This window comes from Oratosquilla oratoria, chromosome 24, assembly GCF_046742065.1.
Source record: "Oratosquilla oratoria isolate Oo_2021 chromosome 24, ASM4674206v1, whole genome shotgun sequence".
Classification (NCBI taxonomy): domain Eukaryota; kingdom Metazoa; phylum Arthropoda; class Malacostraca; order Stomatopoda; family Squillidae; genus Oratosquilla; species Oratosquilla oratoria.
This window is the reverse complement of record NC_134800.1, coordinates 19280323-19302037: the sequence shown is the minus strand read 5'-3', so window position 1 is coordinate 19302037 and position 21715 is coordinate 19280323. Positions and strand designations below refer to the sequence as shown.

Genomic DNA, 21715 nt, shown 5'->3' with positions numbered 1-21715 from the left:
GTAGAGAGGGAGGGAGAACGAGAGTGAGAGAGAAGGGGGAGCAGAGGGAGACAGGAGAGAGAGAGAGAGAGAGAGAGAGAGAGAAATATATCACCTTTGCCCTCCATGCCTGGACTACGCAGACAAGCAAGCAACTGTCTTGGGTAATCACTGCATTCGAAGCCAGCTCCACGTCGTGCGAATTGAGACAGAAACCAAAGCGCCACAACGGCACGCTTAAAAACAAATCACAATAAATATCAAATCAACTCGACCCGCAACACGCCCCCCACACAGGTAAAAGACAAAAGAAATTATGATAATTTAGTCCTCAAAAGGCTGGCCGGCTTGACAACTGTGACAACAATAAACGTGATGAGCCAGGAGGGGGGTGGGGAGTCGGGAGGGGGAATGCAAATTGCTTTGACCTTTACACAGCGGTGTGTGTGTGGGGGGGGGGGCATATACACAGCTTATCCAACCTGCCGTCTTGAGATTCTTTTAGTGGGGGGAGAGGGTGAGAGGGAGGAGGTTATCGGGTTAAACGACTCTTAATATAACCGAAGAGAAAATAGAAGCCATTCCCACCTGTTGAACCCAACACGTGCATTTATATATTTCATTCTCACTGCCACCAATTGGTTTTATTATGTAGTTACGGGTCGGTCAGTCCCCCCCCTCCCCCTCCGCTCGCCTTGGACGGGGGTATCGATCCATCAAACACTCGTTCAGTCTATGAAAGAACTAAAACCTTTACGCAAACGACGGGCACAGCACGCTAACGACCGGACCACTAATGCACCCTCCTTGTACAAATCATCTTTAAATGAGAGAGAGAGAGAGAGAGAGAGAGAGAGAGAGAGAGAGAGAGAGAGAGAGAGAGAGAGAGAGAGAGAGAGAGAGAGAGAGAGAGAGAGAGAGAGAGAGAGAGAGAGAGACATTACCCGGTCTGCGAGGTGGCTAGACATGGCTGCCTTTGTCTGAGTTCGGGGGATTTGTGACCGTAGCCCCCTCCTGCCGCCACGCGTTGACTCTATTAGCGGGACTCGAACCACCAAACTTCTCACCTCAAGACATTGACATGAGCCAGAGTATAAGAAGAATTATCACAGTGTAACGAATACGTTTTAAGACTATTAACCCCATGGGCACGGAGCCACATTTTAAATATTTTATTCTGTCCGGCGCCAAACGATTTTACTCAGGCGATGGTGGAGGGAAGGAGTGGGACGGAGGGAGGGGGAGGAGGCTCTGAACGTATTGAGTTATTTTCTTATGGCTGACGTCATACGTAAGTTTTAAGGAATCCTCTCGTCCCACAGTGGTACATATTATAGGTTTTATTCTGGTTGAAGAGAGACGATTTCGTATTGATGATGATGGGGGACGGAGGGGGGAGGGGGGGTGGACGCTCAGGACACAGAAAACGAGTGAACATTTCCGAGAATTCTCAAGGACAAGCTCACTGGTGGAGGACGAGCAGGAGGAGGAGAAGGAGGTGGAAGAGGAGGAGGAGGGCGAGTAGGTGTGGAGGAGGAAGACGTGAAGAAGGTACAAAAGGTGGAGGTGGAGGAAGAGGAGTGGAGGAGGAGTGGAGAAGAGGAGAGAAGATGTGGAAAGAAGAGGTGGAGGATGAGAATGAGCAGAGAAGAGGTGGAGAGGACGAGGAGGATAAGAGGAGACCGAAGAGGAGGAATGAGGAAATTTTTTATAGGAAAAAAAATAATAATTTAAAAATTATGGGGACGAAGAAAACTAAGAACATGGCGAAAAAGCCGACAAGGAGAGAGAGAGAGAGAGAGAGAGAAAGAGAAAGAGAGAGAAACGCGAAGACGAATCCAGAAGAGTAACCCAATCCGCTCAGGATATATCAAGTGTTATGGTCCCAATGACTTGTGCCAGGTGGAACTATCACCCGACACAGTTTTTCTTTTTCTTTTCTTTTTCCCCTTTTCCGTCCTCTTATTGCGACGGCAGCGTCACACCATTTCCTATGAAGAGTGCGTTTATTCCCTGATGCACCTTTACGTGTTTGCAATAAACTCCAATTGCCTTGAAGGAAAACAAGATTCTCAACACTTTCTGACGTGGTATAGTTTTACTAGTTTGGCAACGGGGTCGTAGAAACCTGTCGTAACTTAGAACATAAGAACGAAGGAGACTGCAAGAGACCATAAGGCCTACACTAGGCAGTTCCATGTCCATTACCACCTGTCATCCCCATCCATAAAGTCTAACCTTTCCTTAAAACAACCGGTATGTACAGCGCTCACTATATGGTTACAAAGTCTATTCAATTCGTTGACCATTCTATTGGTAAATCAGCTCTTGTCATTTCTTTCTTAATCTAAATTTTTTTCAATTTGAATCTATACTTAATTCGTCTAAAGTAATCAGTGTTTCACATCTTCTGTTGCCATGTCTTTAGCTGTCGGATACTTCTTTTCAACCATACGAAAAAAATGAATAATAATCATAATAAAATAAATAAATTAATAATAATACCAATGCATCCTCGGAAAACGCTTAAGAACTTAAAATTTCCCAAATGTATAACGACCCACAATGGTGTCGATCATCAACAGGGGATCGACATAAGATCGACAAGAGCCCGAGATCGTGATCGACACACGAGCCGGCGATCTCTTAAGACTTCGGGTCAGGAGACCGATACCGGGAGAGTCGATCAGCACAAGGCTACTGATCGACACGACCGACGATCGACGTTCAAGATCGACACCAAGATACGAGAGCGAGAGGACAAAGGGGAAGGAAGTGGTCAATGCGCACGATCATCATTCAACGACCGTAGTGAGTCAGTGAGTCAGTCAGTGAGTCAGTCTGGACTAAACATGCAAGCAGCCCATGGGAGATGCTGACTAACACGCAGAGAAGGCCGAAGAAGGACTTGAATACGTTGATGCATAAACACGATTCCCTCGCGAACAGGCAACGTGACACTAACGCCCACATGATGCCTTCTCAGTGCCAACATAATTACGGAACCAACATTTCCAACTGACGAATAATACGCGGCCCCTGATGCTGCTGCCAACACGTTAACGTGGCAACACTAACGCCTTAATCAAGCCAAGGCCGTGACAACAAGAATAGTGTTGGAAATGTTGTAAATATGATCCTGACTTGGTGGCACTCAGTGCCGTGTAATGCAGACATCGTCAGCGCGAGACGTTTAACCTTTTCACGGCCTTGTAGTACCGTTAAGGACGTTTCTCTGGTTAGTAACAAGCGACTCCATTCAGTCCAGAGGACAGTCCTGGCCCTAAAATGGTGAAAAACTATCTCGACCTACATCCAGGCTGTTTTATTCAAGTGGTGAGCTTAAACTATTTTAATTAACCCTTTCCGTCTCGCGGGAATGCTGTTTAGGCGTGTCTGTTGCGGTAGTTTAGAATTACAACTACCTGTTGTGGTCCTGGTGTATGTATGACGTCCGAGCGGGAGCCGTGCACCAAATTGATGTATCCTTGGCACTTACGACATACCACCACCACCACCACCACCACCACCACGAGAGACCTTCACCAGCATCCACGACCTCACCCCCTCCCTCACACACTCACTCACCCGCTCCCGGAACCTGGGGCGGTCAGCAAGTGAAGAAACCATCCCCGGATACGTAAAATTGTTCCTGCTTCTACCCGGCAGGCCACGTCTCGTTCTCCACTTCGAAATAATTCGATCACGCTTCCATACGAAATGCGCGCTCGCTCTCTCTCTCACACACACACACACAAACACACACACAAACACTAAAAAACAAAGGGACCCCTACAGAAACTAGACACTTGCGAAAGATTGGCTACTACGCAGTAACCCGGAGATCCTGACGATAAACGTCATTGTCATTATCTAAATAAAACTGAGAACAAGCAGATAACACAAAACACATGCACACACACACCATACACAAGAGCAATTCTAAAAACACAACACAACACGCACGCACGCAAACACACGCACTCACAAATTATCCTTCTTGTACGGGGACCCAAAATACACAGCCCAGAATAAACAAACAAAAAAAACGGGAGGCGGCTGCCTAATAACGTGGAAGCCAAGGGTCATCATCCACTGCCTGACCCTTCACATTTTGACAACGCAAACCCGGCCGGCCAAACACGTACTAAACACACGTACCCACGCTTACATACACTCACATATACACACATACATGCGCGCACAATCACACATACAAATAGGCACACGCAAGTTCAACGAGTCTTACCAGTGTACAACCACCTGTACATCAAAATTAGGTAAAACATATACACTCACACTTAAAACACACACACACACACACACAGTTGCTTGAACCAGGTAAACACATGCAGTATAAACGGCCTGCAAACCTCAACAATATACACTGGAACGCGCAACCTTTTCCATGCACCTCTCCTCCCCCCTCCCCCAAGGTCACTGACCTTGGCTGCAACCAAACATGGCAGGAAGGTGAATAGACAAACCAGTAGACATGCAGTTGGGTGGGTGGGGGTGGGAAGGGGTGAGGGTCCATTTGAAGTGAAGGAAAGAAAAACAGAAGTGCGGAGAGAGGGTTGAGGAGGGTAGAGGGAGGATGGAGAGGAAAAAGAGAGGTAGGAGGGAAATGGTTAAGTGGTGAAGGAGGAGGAGGATGGTGGTGGAAGGGTTGATAATAGAAAATGGCGGGAGGGAGAACGGGGACAGACGACGGGTGTGGGAGAAAAGAGTAAGCAAAGATGTGAGTGGAAGGGAGGGGAGGACTAGAGTAGGAGGGCGGGGAGGGGAGGACCAGAGTAGGAGGGAGGGAGGGAGGGAGGAGGAGGAGGAGAGAAGGGAGAGGAACATCCATCTCCAGGCATGCCACGAGACACAACAATTAGGAACGGACATGTCCAATTCTAAACGATAGATAGACAGGTACTTGCAATCAGCCACGGAGAAGGATTCTACACCCACATAACCCGTTCGGCACCCCAACCCCAGCACCGCCTTCTGCAGCGGCATGGTCCTCGACACTTGTGTCTGTTCACACGGATCTCAAGGGTGAAGGAGGGAGGAAGGGGGAGGGGGGTGGTGACTGCACGAGGTGACGAGCGGGGGCTTAAATCATGCGATGGAGTGAGACTGGGCAGTGTGTGCGTGCGCGCGTGTGTCGTGTGACCCATGACACAAGCAAGCACCAAACACGTAGATATCTGGGTAATAGCAATATATATATATATATACATATATATATATATATATATATATATATACATATATATATATATATATATATATATATATATATATATATATATATATATATATATATATATATTCCACTTTTGTCAGGCTGGCTTGTGGTCCTGTTGAACCATGGTCCACTCATGAGATAAGGTCCAATGGTCACTTAACGCCCACTCCACCCAACGTGAGTATTCCACACGATTCGTAAGGTCCTGGCAACACAAGTGGATCATTCGATGGACAGATGGGACAGACAAAGAAGACTCGACAGATGCACCCGATCGATATATACGCACCCGCCAACAGATGCGTTTCGTTCACACATGTGTTGACCGAAAATAAAAGTTACTAAAGACAAGTGTGGAGTCCACACATATACAGTTGCCATGACGACACATCCGGTAGTGGTAGGCCGTGCCAACTTGACGTGGAGTGTGGCACAACAATTGAGGGGAGTACTTAGAATAATAATCGAGAGAGTACTTAGAAACTCGTCAGGAAATGGTTACTCGGTTTTGTGGTATTCAGCGATTTTGTCATTGTGAAATCGACGACGACGACGACGACGACTCGAACTCGGCTCGCGAAGAACCAACACCTCAACTGACAACCGGTAGCAGAGGCAGACAATCAGGCGCCCCTCCAGTAGCACAACAAAATCAAGTAAACAAGACCCTCCTACTCCTTCTAGCTCTCCCTCAAAAGTAAACAAGGCCCCGTTCATCAAACCAACAGCGGTCTAAACAACCCCCCCTACCTCAGAGACAGCACCAATTAGAGGAGCCGGGGGATTGGGGGGGGGGGAGGAAGCGAGCCAACCCAAGAGGAACAGGAAGTGGAACACCTGTAGGAGGAAGGGCGAGCGTGGCACGAAGGGCACGGGCAAATGAGGGTGCACAACTGGAGGACTGACGAGGCGAAGGTAATCGGCCTCCTGACGCAGGCGGGGAGGGAGTGGATGAAGGCAGTCTGCCGCGAAACGAGGGTACAGAAGAGGCGGCGGCGAAAGTGAAGGTTGGTAGGTTAGCGGTCTGCCGAGGAAGGTAAGCTGGCAGGATAAGCTACATTTCCGCCCAGATAATATACATAGGCATACACAGACAGTGTGTGTCTACGCGCGCGCGATTCGCCATGGTCTAGGACCACGTGCTGGGTGATACTGCAGAACTTGTATGCGAGAAACACCGTGACCTTACATATACACACCCTATTCCCTTGCTCACCGGGTACAGTATCGACTTGCTGTGTTAGTGAAAAATTCCAACCCTGAGCGGGGCTTAATCTTGGTCTTATCGCGAGTCTTCGACATTTACCACAACACCATCAAGGCCAGTGTGTGTGTATGTGTGTGTGTGTGTGTGTGTTTACCTAGTTGTATTTTACGGGAAGGGGAGCTATGCTCGTGGTGCCCCGTCTTCATGTCATTTTATCTAAACTGTGTGTGTGTGTGTGTGTGTGTGTGTGTGTGTGTGTGTGTGTGTGTGTGTGTGTGTGTGTGTGTGTGTGTGTGTGTGTGTGTGTGTGCGCGCGCGCATCTGTATATGTGCATGTCCTTCCGTCCACCCGGCCAGCCTGCCCGCCTGCCCGCCTGCCTGCCTGGCTGTGTGGCTGGCTAGCTGGCAGGCTGGCTAGCTGGTTGGCTGGGAGTCCCGTGCTATCGCTCGGCCTCAAGGCTTCGGAGCCACAGAACTGCTCAAGCAATCACGTGCTCGAAACGCCCCCTCCTCCCTCCCTCCCTCCTTGCCTCACCACGATCACCATCACCACCACTACCCTCGACACCACCTCTGTCCTCCCAGCTGCCGCCTCCTCCTCCTCGACCCAAAACCCTTCAAGCCAACGCCTCCACCACCTCTCAACCTCACCCTCACACGTAAATCCCAACCTCCCCTCCACCTCGCCTCCACAATTATTTCTCACCAATCGCCCAACCTCCCCTTCGATCCACCAATGCCTGCCACTTGCCCGAGCACAAAGGGTCGTTTCAGGCGCAGCTAAGCGTCCCCAGTCGTATGATCCTCGTTTCACAGAACCCTCATCAGTAGCCGTTGAGGATCGAACTCGGGTCTTCGTATTCACGTGGTGAGACCGAAAGCCAATGAGCCACACCGGAGATGCCAGTGTTGAACCAGAAGGGCTTTCTCAATCCACATTCAAGTGGAATGCACAGAGTAGCTAATTCCACATGAGGAAACTCTTGATACATGCATGCCACCATACGAATCCACTTCCTCCACCAGTCCACAGTGGAGGGAGGGAGAGGTAGGCGCTTGCGTGTATGTGTGTGTGTGTTTGTGTGTGTGTGTGTGTGTGTGTGTATGTATATATACATGTATATATACATATATATATATATATATATATACATATATATATATATATGTATATAAATCGAGTTCTGCAAATCCATCTTATTCGGACAAGTGACCCCCCCAACAAACACACCATCTCGGTTACACCCGTAGAATGGCGGCGAGGGTAAACGAGGGCAGGGGTAAGGAAGGATGTTGAGAAGCAGGCAGTAAGGAAGAAGGGAAGGGGGGAGGAAGAAACAGGGGTGAAGGGAGGGAGGGATGAGAGGAGGGAGGGATGAGAGGAAGGAGGGAATGAGGGAAAAGAAAAAAGAGAAGGAAGAGGAAGAGGAAGAAGATAAGGGTTAGGAAGAAGATAAGGGTTACGAGGAAGGAAAGGGGGAGAAAGAAGAGGAGGAAGAAGGGGATGAGGAAGAGGAGCAGGAGCAGGAGGAGGGGATGAGGAGGAGGCAAAGGAAATGAAGAAGATAACAAGACAAGGAAGAAGGTAAGGAAGAATAAGAAGGGTTAATGAAAGAAGAGATAAAGGAGACTGAGAGATGGGGAGAGGTGAAGGAAGAGACGAGGGAGAGAGAGAGTAAACTTGCCCTTGTAAAGCAAACCAAGCAAGTGCAATTTTTTTTCTTCGAAACAGCGAAACTCTTGACAGATCAACTTCTGGCTAATGAGAGACAAATTTATTTATCTGGGGGCTAGGAGGGAGAGGGGGGGGGAGGCAAGACCCAGCGAGGACTGAGTTGGAAGACTCGGGTCTTCTATTTAAATGATGAAGGAAAAAAGAAGAAAGGGAAGGAAAAGGAAAACGAAGAAGGAGAAGAAATGAGGAATGAGAAGAGGAATCTAGAGAAGAAGAGGAAGAAGAATACAAAAGGCATAATAATAAGTAGAAGATGAAGAAGACGACGAAGAAGACGAAGAAGAAAAATAAGAAGAGAACGGAATAAGAGGAAAACAGAATAAGAGTAAAACTCAGATGAAGAAAACCTAAATATTTGTGCTATGAAATGGAAAAAAGAGAGAGATTTGGAGTGTACTGAGTTGTTCTATCGTGACGTCCACATGTGCTTTAACGCCCATCCAATAACCCTTATCAAACAACTTTACCGAGTGTACTGTACATTTTGTACTAAACACCTATGAACGGGGTGTACATACAAACCGTGATAAAGAGCAATATACTGTAGATTTTGTACTAAATACTCAAGAAGGGGGTGCACATACAAACAGTAATAAAGAGCGATATACTGTAGATTTTGTACTAACTACCCAAGAAGGGGGTGCACATAATAAAGAGCGATATAGTGGGTGTACAAACAAAGTCGATATATTGCATCGATAATTGTGATCTAGCATTGACTACTTCAACCCAACTTCCTCATTACGAGGAAACTGAAGTTTGGCCCGGATGGAAGACTTTCACTTCCACTTACGGGGTGAATCAGACGGACATTTACCTCCGGAATACTTCCCCGGGATTACCACAAGCATCCGGGTATAAATCATCACCGGTATTGCAATATCACCACCACCATCGTTAACCTACACCACCAACTTCTTACACCATCACTTGTAAATCATCCTCTACTAATACTTCACACACCAATTATTTGACACCAATGTTCTCCTCCCTCACTATTTGTCCTACCTTCCTTTACCACCACCACTTCTCTCACCTTCTCCAACATGAATCATCTCCAACAATCGTGGGAGAAGGAGGAGAGGAGGGGGGGAGATAACCCCCAGGAGATGGAGTCATAGATGTGATAATGAAGAGATTGGAAGGCACCAGAAAGGAGACATACAGTAGAGAGACTGATTGAGAGTAAAGGAGGAAGGGAGATAGAGAGGAGGGGAGAGGAGAGAAGTCGAGAGTGAGGGAGAGAGGGAGGTGGAAGAGTGGGGATGAGGGAGGAAAAGAAAGGGGTGCTGAGAAAGAAAAAAGAGAAGGGAGAGAGGAAGAAGGAATGAGAGTGGGGGAGAGTGAAAAAGTGGGGGGACAAGAGAGAGAGAGAGAGAGAGAGAGAGAGAGAGGGAGGAGAGGGAGAGCGAGAGAGATAGAGATAGAGGGGGAGGAGAGAGGGAGAGGAAGACAGGAGAGAGAGAGAGAGAGAGAGAGAGAGAGAGAGAGAGAGAGAGAGAGAGAGGAGAGAGAGAGAGAGAGAGGAAGGAGAGGGAGGGAGATAAGGTGAAGGAGAGAGACGGGCAAAGGAACGACATATGCAACAGAGCGAATCCCCTTCGCAGAATAAAAGAAAGAACAAGACGAAACTATTTTGAGCGCCATTACGGTAAACAAGAGGGAAAGGAATGAAAGACCAGGCAAAGGAGAGCAGAGATGACGCAGGTACAAGAACCGTGCAGAGAAGCAGTAGGGACAGACACACAGGCATAGATTAACAAATGGATATATAGATAGACGGATAGATGGATAGAGGGGGTGATGATGGTTTATCAACCTGTCAATCCGATGACCACCGGGGCACCGTCCACCCTATACCTCCCTCGGGGTCTCACTGAGGGAGTAGAGGCGCTCCCCACGGTGTCCCTCGAGGGTGTTGTTGACATCCCGCTGGGGAGGTTAACTATTTGGCCAATATGTAAGACGCCTAGACGCCTAACCCCATACACACACACACACACACACACACATATATACGTGTGTGTGTGTGTGTGTGTGTGTGTGTGTGTGTGTGTGTGTGTGTGTGTGTGTGCATATATAAGATGCCTATCGAAGGGTCCCCTGTTGCCTCAAGAGGTCCTAAGTGGTCGAGCACCTAGAGCGACCGGTTCGCCAACGTAACCCTGACCCGTATCTAGACCCGGGCAGGATCGGGCCGGTCGCCTATCCGGCTTTCCAAGTTACCCATTCCCGCAACAATGCCATCTCGCTGTTGCCAACTGTGCTACCACGCTCCTGAACCTTGCAGAAACTTCGCCATCGAAGACGCACCTTGTTTGAAGACACTGGGTGCCACAAAGTGGCACTCTGCCTCAACCCCTCCTCCTCCTCTTCCTTCTTCACGCCCCCCCCTCCCCCCGTCCATGGCCCTCGCCACCTTCTTTTTCCTGTCAACTTTCGGTACGGGATATGGGTCACCCGTCTTCCCGGACCAACTGCTACCCAGGAGACACGTATTGGCCGGTGCCATACCGAGCCTCGTACCCCTGACGCTTATGAAGGCCACGGCTGAACACACACACACACACACTAAAAAAAATCACACGATACCTACTAAACCCAGGAGGAGTTTTAGCACCTGAATGTGCACCAAACATCCCAACCCTTCACTCCCAGCACACTTATTCGACCAAAAATAAAAATAAAATAAAACAAAAAATAAAAACCAAAACACCAGCTCTCTTGCAGGTAGGGCACCTCTATCAACCGCAAAGCCACCCCTACCCCCACCCCCGCACCCTACGCCATCAACCTCCACCACCTGTTGCGACGAAACAGCGACAAGCATAACTCATCAACAGAGCACCATAACCTATCACGATGTTACACAACCCAAGGATGACCTTGGATAACCTTCCGCAACATGAAATGTTTGTTTTAACATGCATGCCGCCATTCGATTTCATTCAACACGCGTTTTATTATAGGCAAATTAGGTTCGACTTAACTCAGTTTTTTATTTTAGTTAACAGTCTCACTAAACTACTTAAGAACCAGTTTCACTTAACTATAAATTTATTTAAACTAATCTATGCTATAAGCTGATTCTACCTAAGTACGAATTTATCTGACCTAATTACGAAAGGATGATTTCCCACCACGTCCAACTCCCACTTCAAGGCCGAGCCCCTTTTGCAACGGTGGCGTCCTTTACGAGCTCTATTCTGGCTTGCGTTAAGCCGATGCTTGAGTGGGGCGACACGGATCGTGTGGACGTAGTTGACATTACTTCGATCAACTCTCGCCCCGAAGATTTCGTTCTGGCTTAAGGTCCGCACGATCTGCATCATCATGTTACGAAGTCGTCACAGTCTTCTTTTATCCCTTTCGCTGTGTCTAACCCGCCAACCAGGCAATTCTTTTCAGCTATGTGACCCACCCACCCAATACGAAAGAGCCAAGAAAAAAGGAGAAAAAAAAAAAAAAAAAAAAAAAAAAAGCCCGATAGGGGTACTCACCTTGTACACTTGTCCATAGGTGCCATTGCCAACGACTTCGATGAGGTCGAAGATTCCTGCCGGGTCCTGCGGGGAAGGGGAGAGTGTCCGTGTTAAGAGAGCGCATATCAGCAAAAACCTTTTGACAACCTGACAACGTATGACCTCCCAGGGGCTGTGACGCGACACGCACGCCGCAGGCCCCTTGGGGCTGGCTCCTGCGGCGGCGGCGGCGGCGGTGCTACTGCAGGAGGGAATAAGTACTCCAGAAGGAGGCGAGGACGAAGTGAACAAACGTACACAGTACATGTGGGAAGACCCCATGGTGTGGGGGGAGGAACAAGCGAGCACGAGGGGCGGGGATCGTGCGATGAGACCTACTGCAGGAGAGAGGTCGGCAGCACCAGCAGATACCTCCACTACCTCCTCCTCTTCCTCCACCTCCACCAGGCAAGGCAGGTATACACACACGCGCAAGCTGACCGAGAGATGATCAATTCAAAAGACTCAAATGTCTCCGAGGCTGAACTCGGCCTCGGGTAAAGGGGAGGGCTCCGTGTAGCACAGGTCTCCTTGCTCACGTTGTTAACACAGGATAACACAAGATAACACACAAAATATACACGTGCATGCCTCATCTTGCAATTGTTCAACTTACACATAACACAAAATAACACTTAACTCATAATAATAACAATAATAATAATAATACAAAATAACACACAACACATAATACCACAAAATAACACTTGCATAGCTCCAACAATTTCATTCAGATGTGATGCCCTTCCAATAACTGTGATAACACTAAATTACAAAAAATAGTCCTTATCTTTTCATCAATGCATTATAAAAAAATTATTATCAAAATCGTCATTCAATGACATTGTCGCAACCGTTACAGGAAACGGTGCTTGCACCTTGTAATTTATCTACACACCTCCATTAACCTATCTTTCCCTATAGTTAGTGATTATTGCCCCCTTCCCTCCATTCTGTTTTATTACATTATATTTTCTTGATTGTTATTATATTTGATTAAGATCTATATAATTTGTTCTGGAGACATTTCAGTTCAAATGTAGGGAAAATGTGTGAAACATAAAATATTACAAAATCGTGTAAGTGCGTCGTTTTGTGTGATTCACCACCAGTCTTGGATCACGTGTTGGACTCGTGATCGACAGCTATTTCCCTCCCGGAGGAGAGCTCAGATCTATGGGTAATGCTATGACCTTACAAGCACACACACACACACACACAACTCCCCGCCTACGATAGTTGGAGTGACGACTCGTAGCGCAGCGATACCGAAATTATTTCAGCCCTGGGATGGATTCGAACCCGGACATCCGTAGTGGTGGCCGCGAACGCTACCACTGCGCCATCGCGTCGTGCGCGCGCGTGTATATGTGAGCATGTTAATATAAGTACATACATATGGAAATATGCGCGTGCAATCCTTACCCATGCACAAACATGTCACTCCACAACTACGTGCACACGTACGTGCGCACACACGTACAAGATTCATAACGTTGTGGAACAAACGAGCACCAGTTCGATTCCGAAAGTCGGAAACCCGACAGTTGTTAAATTACAAAAGCGACCGAGGCAATGCAAGTGGGGTGACTCAGCTCTATACGCTCCGCGTAACACAAACAGGCAACACATAGAGCACATTCTAACGAGGCATCATCCGTGGCACCTCTGGACACGTGGCGAGGCCCAGGCACCGTCCCTGCCCCCCCCCCCCGGCCCCCGTTGGGCACAAACCCACGCAGCGCCTCCAGTTACCGTGGCGCTCCCACGTCCACGTCCTCGCCCTCCTCATCTTCTTCCTCCTCCTCCTCCTACGCAGGCCAGGAATCAAAAACGAGCCCCGCGTGCTTGACACTCCCTGCTTTAACCCATCCACGGCTACTGACGACTACTACTACGCATTTGCTCTCCCTGTCGCCAGACGATTTTATTCCAGTCAGAGGGTCTCTAGGCAACGCGAGGGTCGAGGTGAACTTGATGTAACCCCCCTTGGTTGTGATGATGCAAGCCTCACAGGCTTTATTCTTGTTAACGTGAGGCGATTTCATGATACCCTGGGAAGGGGTCAAGTCGATCTAACCTAACCCCTTCAAATGCGGTGGGGCACTTCAGAAATGGCACCAGAGCCAAGGCGTTTGCCAGGTGGCATCTCCAACTTTATTCTGGCCATCTCCAAATTATTCTATTCAGCTGCAGTTACCCCTTCGCTACACGCTAGCGGACTGAGGGGGGGGGCACTCAAAGTGAGGAAAAAAAAAAAAAAAAAAAAAAAAAAAAAAAATGAATGGGGTCTTGATCGGTGGTGAACAAGTTCAAGCCGGGGTCAGGTCCTTATTCAACGGAACAAAACAGTTTGGTGGAAGAGAGAGAGAGAGAGAGAGAGAGAGAGAGAGAGAGACAGAGAGAGAGAGAGAGAGGAGAGAGAGAGGAGAGAGAGAGAGGAGAGAGAGAGAGGAGAGAGAGAGAGGAGAGAGAGAGAGGAGAGAGAGAGGCGACCTCAGGACACGGCCCACCGAGCACGCCAACCCCCCCCCCCTCGGAGATCTCAAAGACTCTGGCTTCAGTCACATCACCTTTAACACTTTCAACACGGCGACGCTCCTCAAACGACTTCTGTCCCGGCACGAAGGACAACCCGACTCTTTGGTTCCATCAACCCTGCTTCTCCTCACCAGAACAAAATCGTTGAAGTCCCTCATCAGGTGTGGGAGTTGTGGTGTCCCAGGGGTTCGCGTGCTCGGCCCACGTCTTGATGGTTCTAGGTTCGAACCCCCCCCCCCTCTCTCTCTCATCTACATACTGTACAGGTCACAACGGACCTTTCCATGTTCCCTTTATTCTCTTTCTATTTGTATATATTACCCTTGTTCCTATGTATTGTACTGTACCTCTGAAGATGTCTTGATTAGACGAAAACGTTTGAAAAAAATAAATAAATAAATAAATGTCCACGTTTTTTTGCATACATATACATACATACATAGAGAGTAAACATCATTCCTCACCATCTTACTACATTAATCGACACTGCATCACCTTGTAACCAACGCCGCCCAATTTAATCCACAAAAACGGAGGAGACTGGAGGGGAGGAATTGCCCACCTGCGTCAAGAAACCGGGTTCTCAACCAAGTGAGACCCACTTTAATCTGAGGTGCGCACGTTTCTTACGGCGACATCACGACGAAACCACGTATATCTCAGCCCGAGACACCTGACCTAAACAACCAAACATTTAAACAAAATGCCCCCATTCGATGTGTGGTCGGAGGCACAGATACGTGCAATATACCCGTGGGCTGTAAAATACGCCCCCCCCCCCAACATAATATTGTATTAAGTCCAGGGAACGGTATTACCGTAACAAGAAGTTTCACCCCAAACCTCTTCATAAAGGGAAAAGTCAGCAAAGACGCCTTATGAGCGCCCGCACCTGCAACACGATCTATACGGTCACCAGCCATTGGGACCTGTGAAGTCCTTCAAAGCGGCGGCATCCTCTGAAGTTGAAAAGCCTACAAAAGTCACGGCAACGTTACTGTTCCTATGAAGAATACACACACACATACATGTGCTTGATGGATCTTGGACCACTTGCAGATCCATATCTGTCAAAATACACATACACAATATATATATATATATATAAATAAATTATTAAATAATAATGAAATGTAGCTTTAAATTGAATAATATATGCAAACTAAGTCGTCCCCGTTACGACGGGGTTCTAGTCCAATTTCACTTAAGTGTTTATCCTACTCGCTGTGACCTGACCCGACCCGACCCGACCTGACCTGACGTGGTTCGAGGGAGCCAGCACACACACACACACAACGATACGGATTCCCCCCGTGTAATTCGACACCGCGGTCCAGAAGTTCGGGTCTCCGAAAGCGTTCAGTCTGACTCACTCTTTACCATACTCGAGTTTCAACCAGAAATAAACACACACGTAAACATATAAATACATACTTTAATTAGTAAGTCAGTAAGTCAATTAAATGAATATTAAAAAAATGAATGGTTGTATAAAATAACTAAATCAAATTATATTTTTCTGCCTTCAATCTTGAATACATACTTTATTCCGGCGAACATCAGGCGATTTCATCAAGATGGAAGTCAGGCCCGAGATTAATAATAGTTCATCTCCATTTTGCGTCTCTATTTACTCAACTGTAGTTTTACAGGCAAGGAGCAACGCTCGTCGAGTCTTTCCTACTTTTTAGTTTTACGTAAACAAGTTCATGAAGTCCCAACATAGTTTATATCCTTGATTTCCAATTATCTTATCTAGATTTAAATTCCTATATTGTTCAAGTTTGGGCTATGTCACCTTCTAAACGATTCCAAATATCTGTGTGATTCACCATGGTCTTGGATCACGTGTTGGACTCATGATCGACAGCTATTTCCCTCCTGGGAAGAGAGCTCAGGGCTCATATATGATCGATCTATGGGTAATGCTGTGATCTTACATACACACACACACAAAACTCCCTGCCCACGAGTACTGGAGTAACGGCTCGGAGCGCAGTGATACTGTAATGATTTCAGCCCTGGGCGGGATTCAAACCCGGACTGCCCTAGGGACGACCGGGAACTCTACCACTGCACCACGGGTGTTTGTGTGTGTGTGTGTGTGTGTGTGTGTGTGTGTGTGTGTGTGTGTGTGTGTGTGTGTGTGTGTGTGTGTGTGTGTGATTCGCGACAAAAATGGGAATGGGTCCTGTACAGGACACACAGGGACATGCCGAAGTCCGCCGGGATGGACTTAATCCAAGTCTCGAGAACGATAGGAGCACACCAAAATCACCTCCGCTACGTTGAGAGAGAGAGAGAGAGAGAGAGAGAGAGTACAGATGATAAATTCCCACGTCTTTCAGGGATGATAAGGGCAAGGTGCTAATCTGGACCAAAAGATATCGAACAAAGGTGGTACCTTCATCCGAATCCAGAAGTGAAAGACAAATAACAACAATAAATGATAATAACAATAACAACAACAATAATAATAATGATGACAAAAAATCATAACCCAACACTAGTTACTATCGCCAAATCTACCCGTTCACGGAAACCGCGTGGAAATCGCGCCACTCATACGTTCCTAGGAGATCTCACGGTCACTAGGCTTAGTTTACGTTTATCTTGGGTTTATCTCAGGGCTTCATCGCGACAGGACGCACACGAAGCCCCGTCCTGGCTTCAATCCTACCCCGAGTTGAGGCCTTCGTGGTTCTCTACTTGCCCGACGACTTTATTCAGATGATGGAACGCACCATCGCTATTGTGACACAGCTAACCCATCTTGTTCTTAATCCAAACGATAAAAAAGAAAAAAAAAAAAAGAAAAAAAAAAAGGGGGGCCCCGAGGTCACCGTATCGAAGGGTTAGACGTAACCTCATTGAAGGAGTTAGGGTCACCGTGCTGAAGATATTGGCGTTACCGTATTGAAGGGACTGATGTCGCCTAGATGAAGGTGTTTCAATCGAACTGTAGTTGACTATTTTTATTCATCTTACTTTATTACTATTATTATCATCACCATTATTATTATATGGGGGGGGGTGCGAAGCTAGCACCCGCCTGGAAGAGAGAGAGAGAGAGAGAGAGAGAGAGAGAGAAAACTCTTCGGAGCACAAACTCCATTGCTTCTGCATCTACCATCAACGGTTCTTACTACCCTGCCCGCTGATGCAACATTAGGACTTAACCTCCGGGAGACACCTTCTGTAATAAATCAAAGCGCCCAGCGCCAACCTACTGGTGCTTGTGCTTGGACAATGCGCGCCCGTCCCCTTGAGAAAGCTCAGCGGATCCCGCCAGCCTAACAACCCCGCCTCGCTACCCACCCACCCAAGGACCACATGGGCTCGCCCGGTTCTGAACCACTGGACTGAACCATTTTATTTCAAGAAGGTTGACGAACGTGATTGGATTAATGGTTTATACTCTAATTTCGTGTATGCATATATGTATATAAAGCATATATTCTACTTTACTTTTACCTTCCTGGATTGCATGAGAGAGAGAGAGAGAGAGAGAGATAAAAGAGAACACACTGAAAGACTAAGAAAACAGAGACAATACAGAGAAACAGATCGTCCGTGTGGGGAGGGGGGGGGGTTGAGAAACTTTTTTTTTTTCCTCTTAACATCCAGATCGGACGCTTCCCTTCAAGAGCCCAGGGGAGAAGAGAAAAATACAAATTCTCCTGAAAAGCCACAAAAGAGAAACATTCAGTTTCTCCCTTGTGGACAGAGACAAGAGACAGAGATAAACTGAGCCTTCCGAAGGGCTGTGAGATAAAGATAAGAATAGAGAAAAAAATCAAGGACAGAGAGGAGGCTTGGATCTCACAGGCAAGTCTAATTCACACACACACACACTCAGCATATTCAATTTCACTTCTACAAACAGTGAAGAGCTTCCACCATCTTCCTCCCCAGCAATGTGGATCATCTCTGACAATCTCCCAGGTAGACCCCCGTTCCATCCCCCCCCCACTCCTGGCGTAATTCTGGCCGTGTAATAAATATTTCACCGTCTATGCTTTGACTCATCGTTTCACTGCTATTCACTTGGCACGCTCTTTAAGGTTGTCGCCAGGTGATTTTATTCAGCAAAGAATACCCCTCCAACCGCGCAGTGAAAGTCTCTCTACCTTTCCAACTGCTATTCATTTGCATATTTGTTCTGGGTGGTAACGGTCAATTTTATTCAGCCAAGGGAGACCCCTTGAACAAGGCAAAGGGTTAAAGTGAAGATTCTGCACCAGGGGACGTTTAACTGTGACCGAAATACCAGGGCAAGTGACAGTCACTGAAGTCCCCGTGACAAGAAAGGTCATATCCCTGGGGGGAGGAGGAGGAACACAAAGGGAGAACAAATAAGGCTGTCTGTGTTTACTATACTAAGCTACAGTTAAGAAAACAGGGCAACTAGGCGATAGAAGATGAACTAACACTACTGCTACCACTATCCTATCCAATTACAATTAAATGCCGGGCTGTCAGATCTTTTATTGCAAGGGATAATATTCTATTTGCGGATTAGAGTCCAAATATTTATCCAGGCGATTTTTAAATGCTGTTATTGTGTTACTTTCAACGACAGTGGAAGTTACCGAATTCCACACATTAACAACACTGTTAAAGAAGAAGTGCTTACTTTCATTCAAAGAGGAGGAGCGTTTTGACGATATAATTCTGACTGACGCCGGGCGAGTTCGTTCATATGAGGAAAATCTCTCTTGGGCGTCAAAGCTTCAAGAAACAGAATTGCATAAACAGAAGAGTTCCGTGAGCAAACAGGTTGAGAACCGCAGCTTCCAAGACCCCAAACATGTGTTCCTTAAGATGAATACTTGCATTCACTATCATCGCCCGCGCGTTCTCTTGGTCTCATCTCGTGTTACGAGAGGACGTGAGTCTAAGGCTATTTACCCCAGGCGAGGATGAACACACACACACACGACGCAGTCGTTCTACGAGAAAGTGGACACTAAAAATGTATCCTATGGTTTTAAAAATATCCTCTTCCCTCTTAACAATCCTCTAACAACTATAGTTTACACCGCAAATACATTTACTAATGCCATTCGGGACCTCTTTCTTCCGGACTTTAAAAAAAGGAAGAAAAAATCCAATATTGAGAACACTTGGGATGTCAATATTTGTTTTGTAAAGGCTCCTTACACAAACAGGAATAAAAACAGCATACTGAATGCGCGTGTGATTCCCCAGGGTCTTGGATCACGTGCTGGATTCGTCTATTACCATACTGGATGAGAGACCAGTGGCCTATGGGCAAAATTGGGACACACACGCACACACAAATCCATTATCTTGCTCAAGGGGTGCGGTAAAGACAATTGGGTGAAACTTCCAAGCTGCGCTCGCGCATGTGTGTGTGTGTGTGTGTGTGTGTGTGTGTGTGTGTGTGTGCGCGCGCGCGTGTTCACACTGACGCTCATCCGGGTTTGGTAGGATGACGCAACAAGGTCTCGCTCTCCAACCGTCCCGGAGGCCTAAAAGTACTCGACGTTCACGACCGCGACCCTGCTCAAGGAGGGGGTCCCGCCTTCAGCTGAATGGAACAGTCTGTGGTCTGTCGCACTATAATAGAATACGCTAAGTCATCACTATATAGTTGAATACATAGTACAGATGGATGAAACATGGTTCTATCATGCAAATTGAATGTTTCAAGAGGAGTTGGTGGAGGAGGAGGAGGAGGAGGAGGAGGAGGAGGAGGAGGAGGAGGAGGAGGAGGAGGAAGATGACAGCACTTGACATGGTCCTACATACCTATTCCTTTGCTTGACAATTTTTTTCAGCCAAGGGAGGAAACGCCCTCCCCCACCCCGTCACTACCACCCAAACGGTTAACACTCGACAGTTTTCGAGGGGGACCTTTTTCCATCTCCTCCTTCCAGTCAAGCGTAGGACGTCGTGGTGGGGGGAGGCAACCTCCCACGTGAACACACAGTGGGTGGGTGGGTGGGGGGGGGGCATGGCCACTGACCCCTAGCCACAATGACGTCACGTGCGCCCAGCGGCTAACGCGAGGGTAGCCTGCTGACTACACTGCGTGTGTATCTGACCTTGGTCGTCAGTTACCCCCTTGTATAATGGCACCAGCCTCTCATACACGAGCGTCCGCTGAGAGAGAGAGAGAAAGAGAGAGAGAAAGAGAGAGAGAGAGAGAGAGAGAGAGAGGAGAGAGATTGTACATACAGATGCATTTCAGCCTGCGTTAATGAATGTTTTTCTTTCTTCAATCCTGTTCACAAAAATACATATTAACTACCGGTAATACTTAACAGTTACACGTTTTATTTTTGTTAAGTTTATAAACGGGAAATGGTCGTAAATTTATGCTAATTTTCAGTAACTATGCCACGCTTCATCTTTCTTCCATTATTGCATAATTAGTGTACCCATGAACATACTGTTAAGCTACATTTAACTACGCTTCCACAATATGGAAAAAATCCTTACACATCTTAGAACCACCAGACACATGGAACATCTACAGCATTCTACCCAAAGGTCTACCACTTACCCCATACTTTCTAATATACATATATATATATATATATATATATATATATATATTATATATCACAGGTGAGAAATGTAGTAACACATTTATAAATCACAACTAACACCACAGTCGGACGAAAGAAAGAGTTGCGTAAGCGGAACTATATATTTCGATTGCTACCTGCAATCCTCTTCAGTAGTACAAAGTGGCAGGGAGGAGGCTATCTTAAGTAGCAACCTCTTACAAAAGAAAGGGAACACGAGAAAATACAGAACATCACTGCCCCAGCAACTCTTTCTTTCGTCCGACTGTGGTGTTAGTTGTGATATATTATATATATATATGCACACACACACACATACATAATTCACTGCCAAACTCTATACTTCAGATTGATTAACGCACCCTAGAAACCAACACAACAGAAAAACACGCCTGTGTTGAAGCCATTGCCGTACCAACTACATACACCGATAGCCCTTGAAGCAACCACCACACAGATGCACATGACAATAATACCCTACATCCACTCCTGAAAGCTTTACAAATTCTCTTTAATACCGACTTACGGACTGAACCAGTCAAGGTATCCACCAAACGACGTACTAACATACCTTCGGCATAGGCCGAAATACACACACACATTATATATATATATATATATATATATATACACAATCACGAACAGACGATAGGAAAAACAATATTTAATAAAAGAGTAGCTTCCTCAAGTAGCAGATTTCTAGGTTACCATAAACAAAACAGTCAAGCCTACACAGCGACTCCATGTGCATTCTAATGTGCCTCGAATTCAAGCGATCAGCATTTCAAACTGCGCATTTGCAAGACCTCGTAAGATTTACATCATAAGACATTGTAACGCGCGCGCGCGTGTATATATATATATATATTATATATATATTATGCACAGTATCAGACAAATTTATCCAACTGAAAGACGGACAAAAGTGTTTTGATC

General features: G+C 46.8%; 1 protein-coding gene across 14 annotated transcripts in view; it reads right to left on the bottom strand.

Moving 5' to 3' along the window:
• The window catches only part of msn (serine/threonine-protein kinase msn), a 258964-nt gene that overhangs the window by 223975 nt on the left and 13274 nt on the right, over positions 1–21715 (bottom strand). For 13 of the 14 annotated variants that reach the window (XM_076207790.1, XM_076207791.1, XM_076207795.1 and 10 more), the window contains exon 2: positions 11661–11726. In XM_076207790.1, coding sequence (XP_076063905.1) covers positions 11661–11726 — 66 coding nt within the window. Of the gene's footprint in view, positions 1–11660; positions 11727–11939; positions 11979–21715 lie in introns of those variants that run through there. The other variant, XM_076207794.1, reaches the window with a different exon arrangement.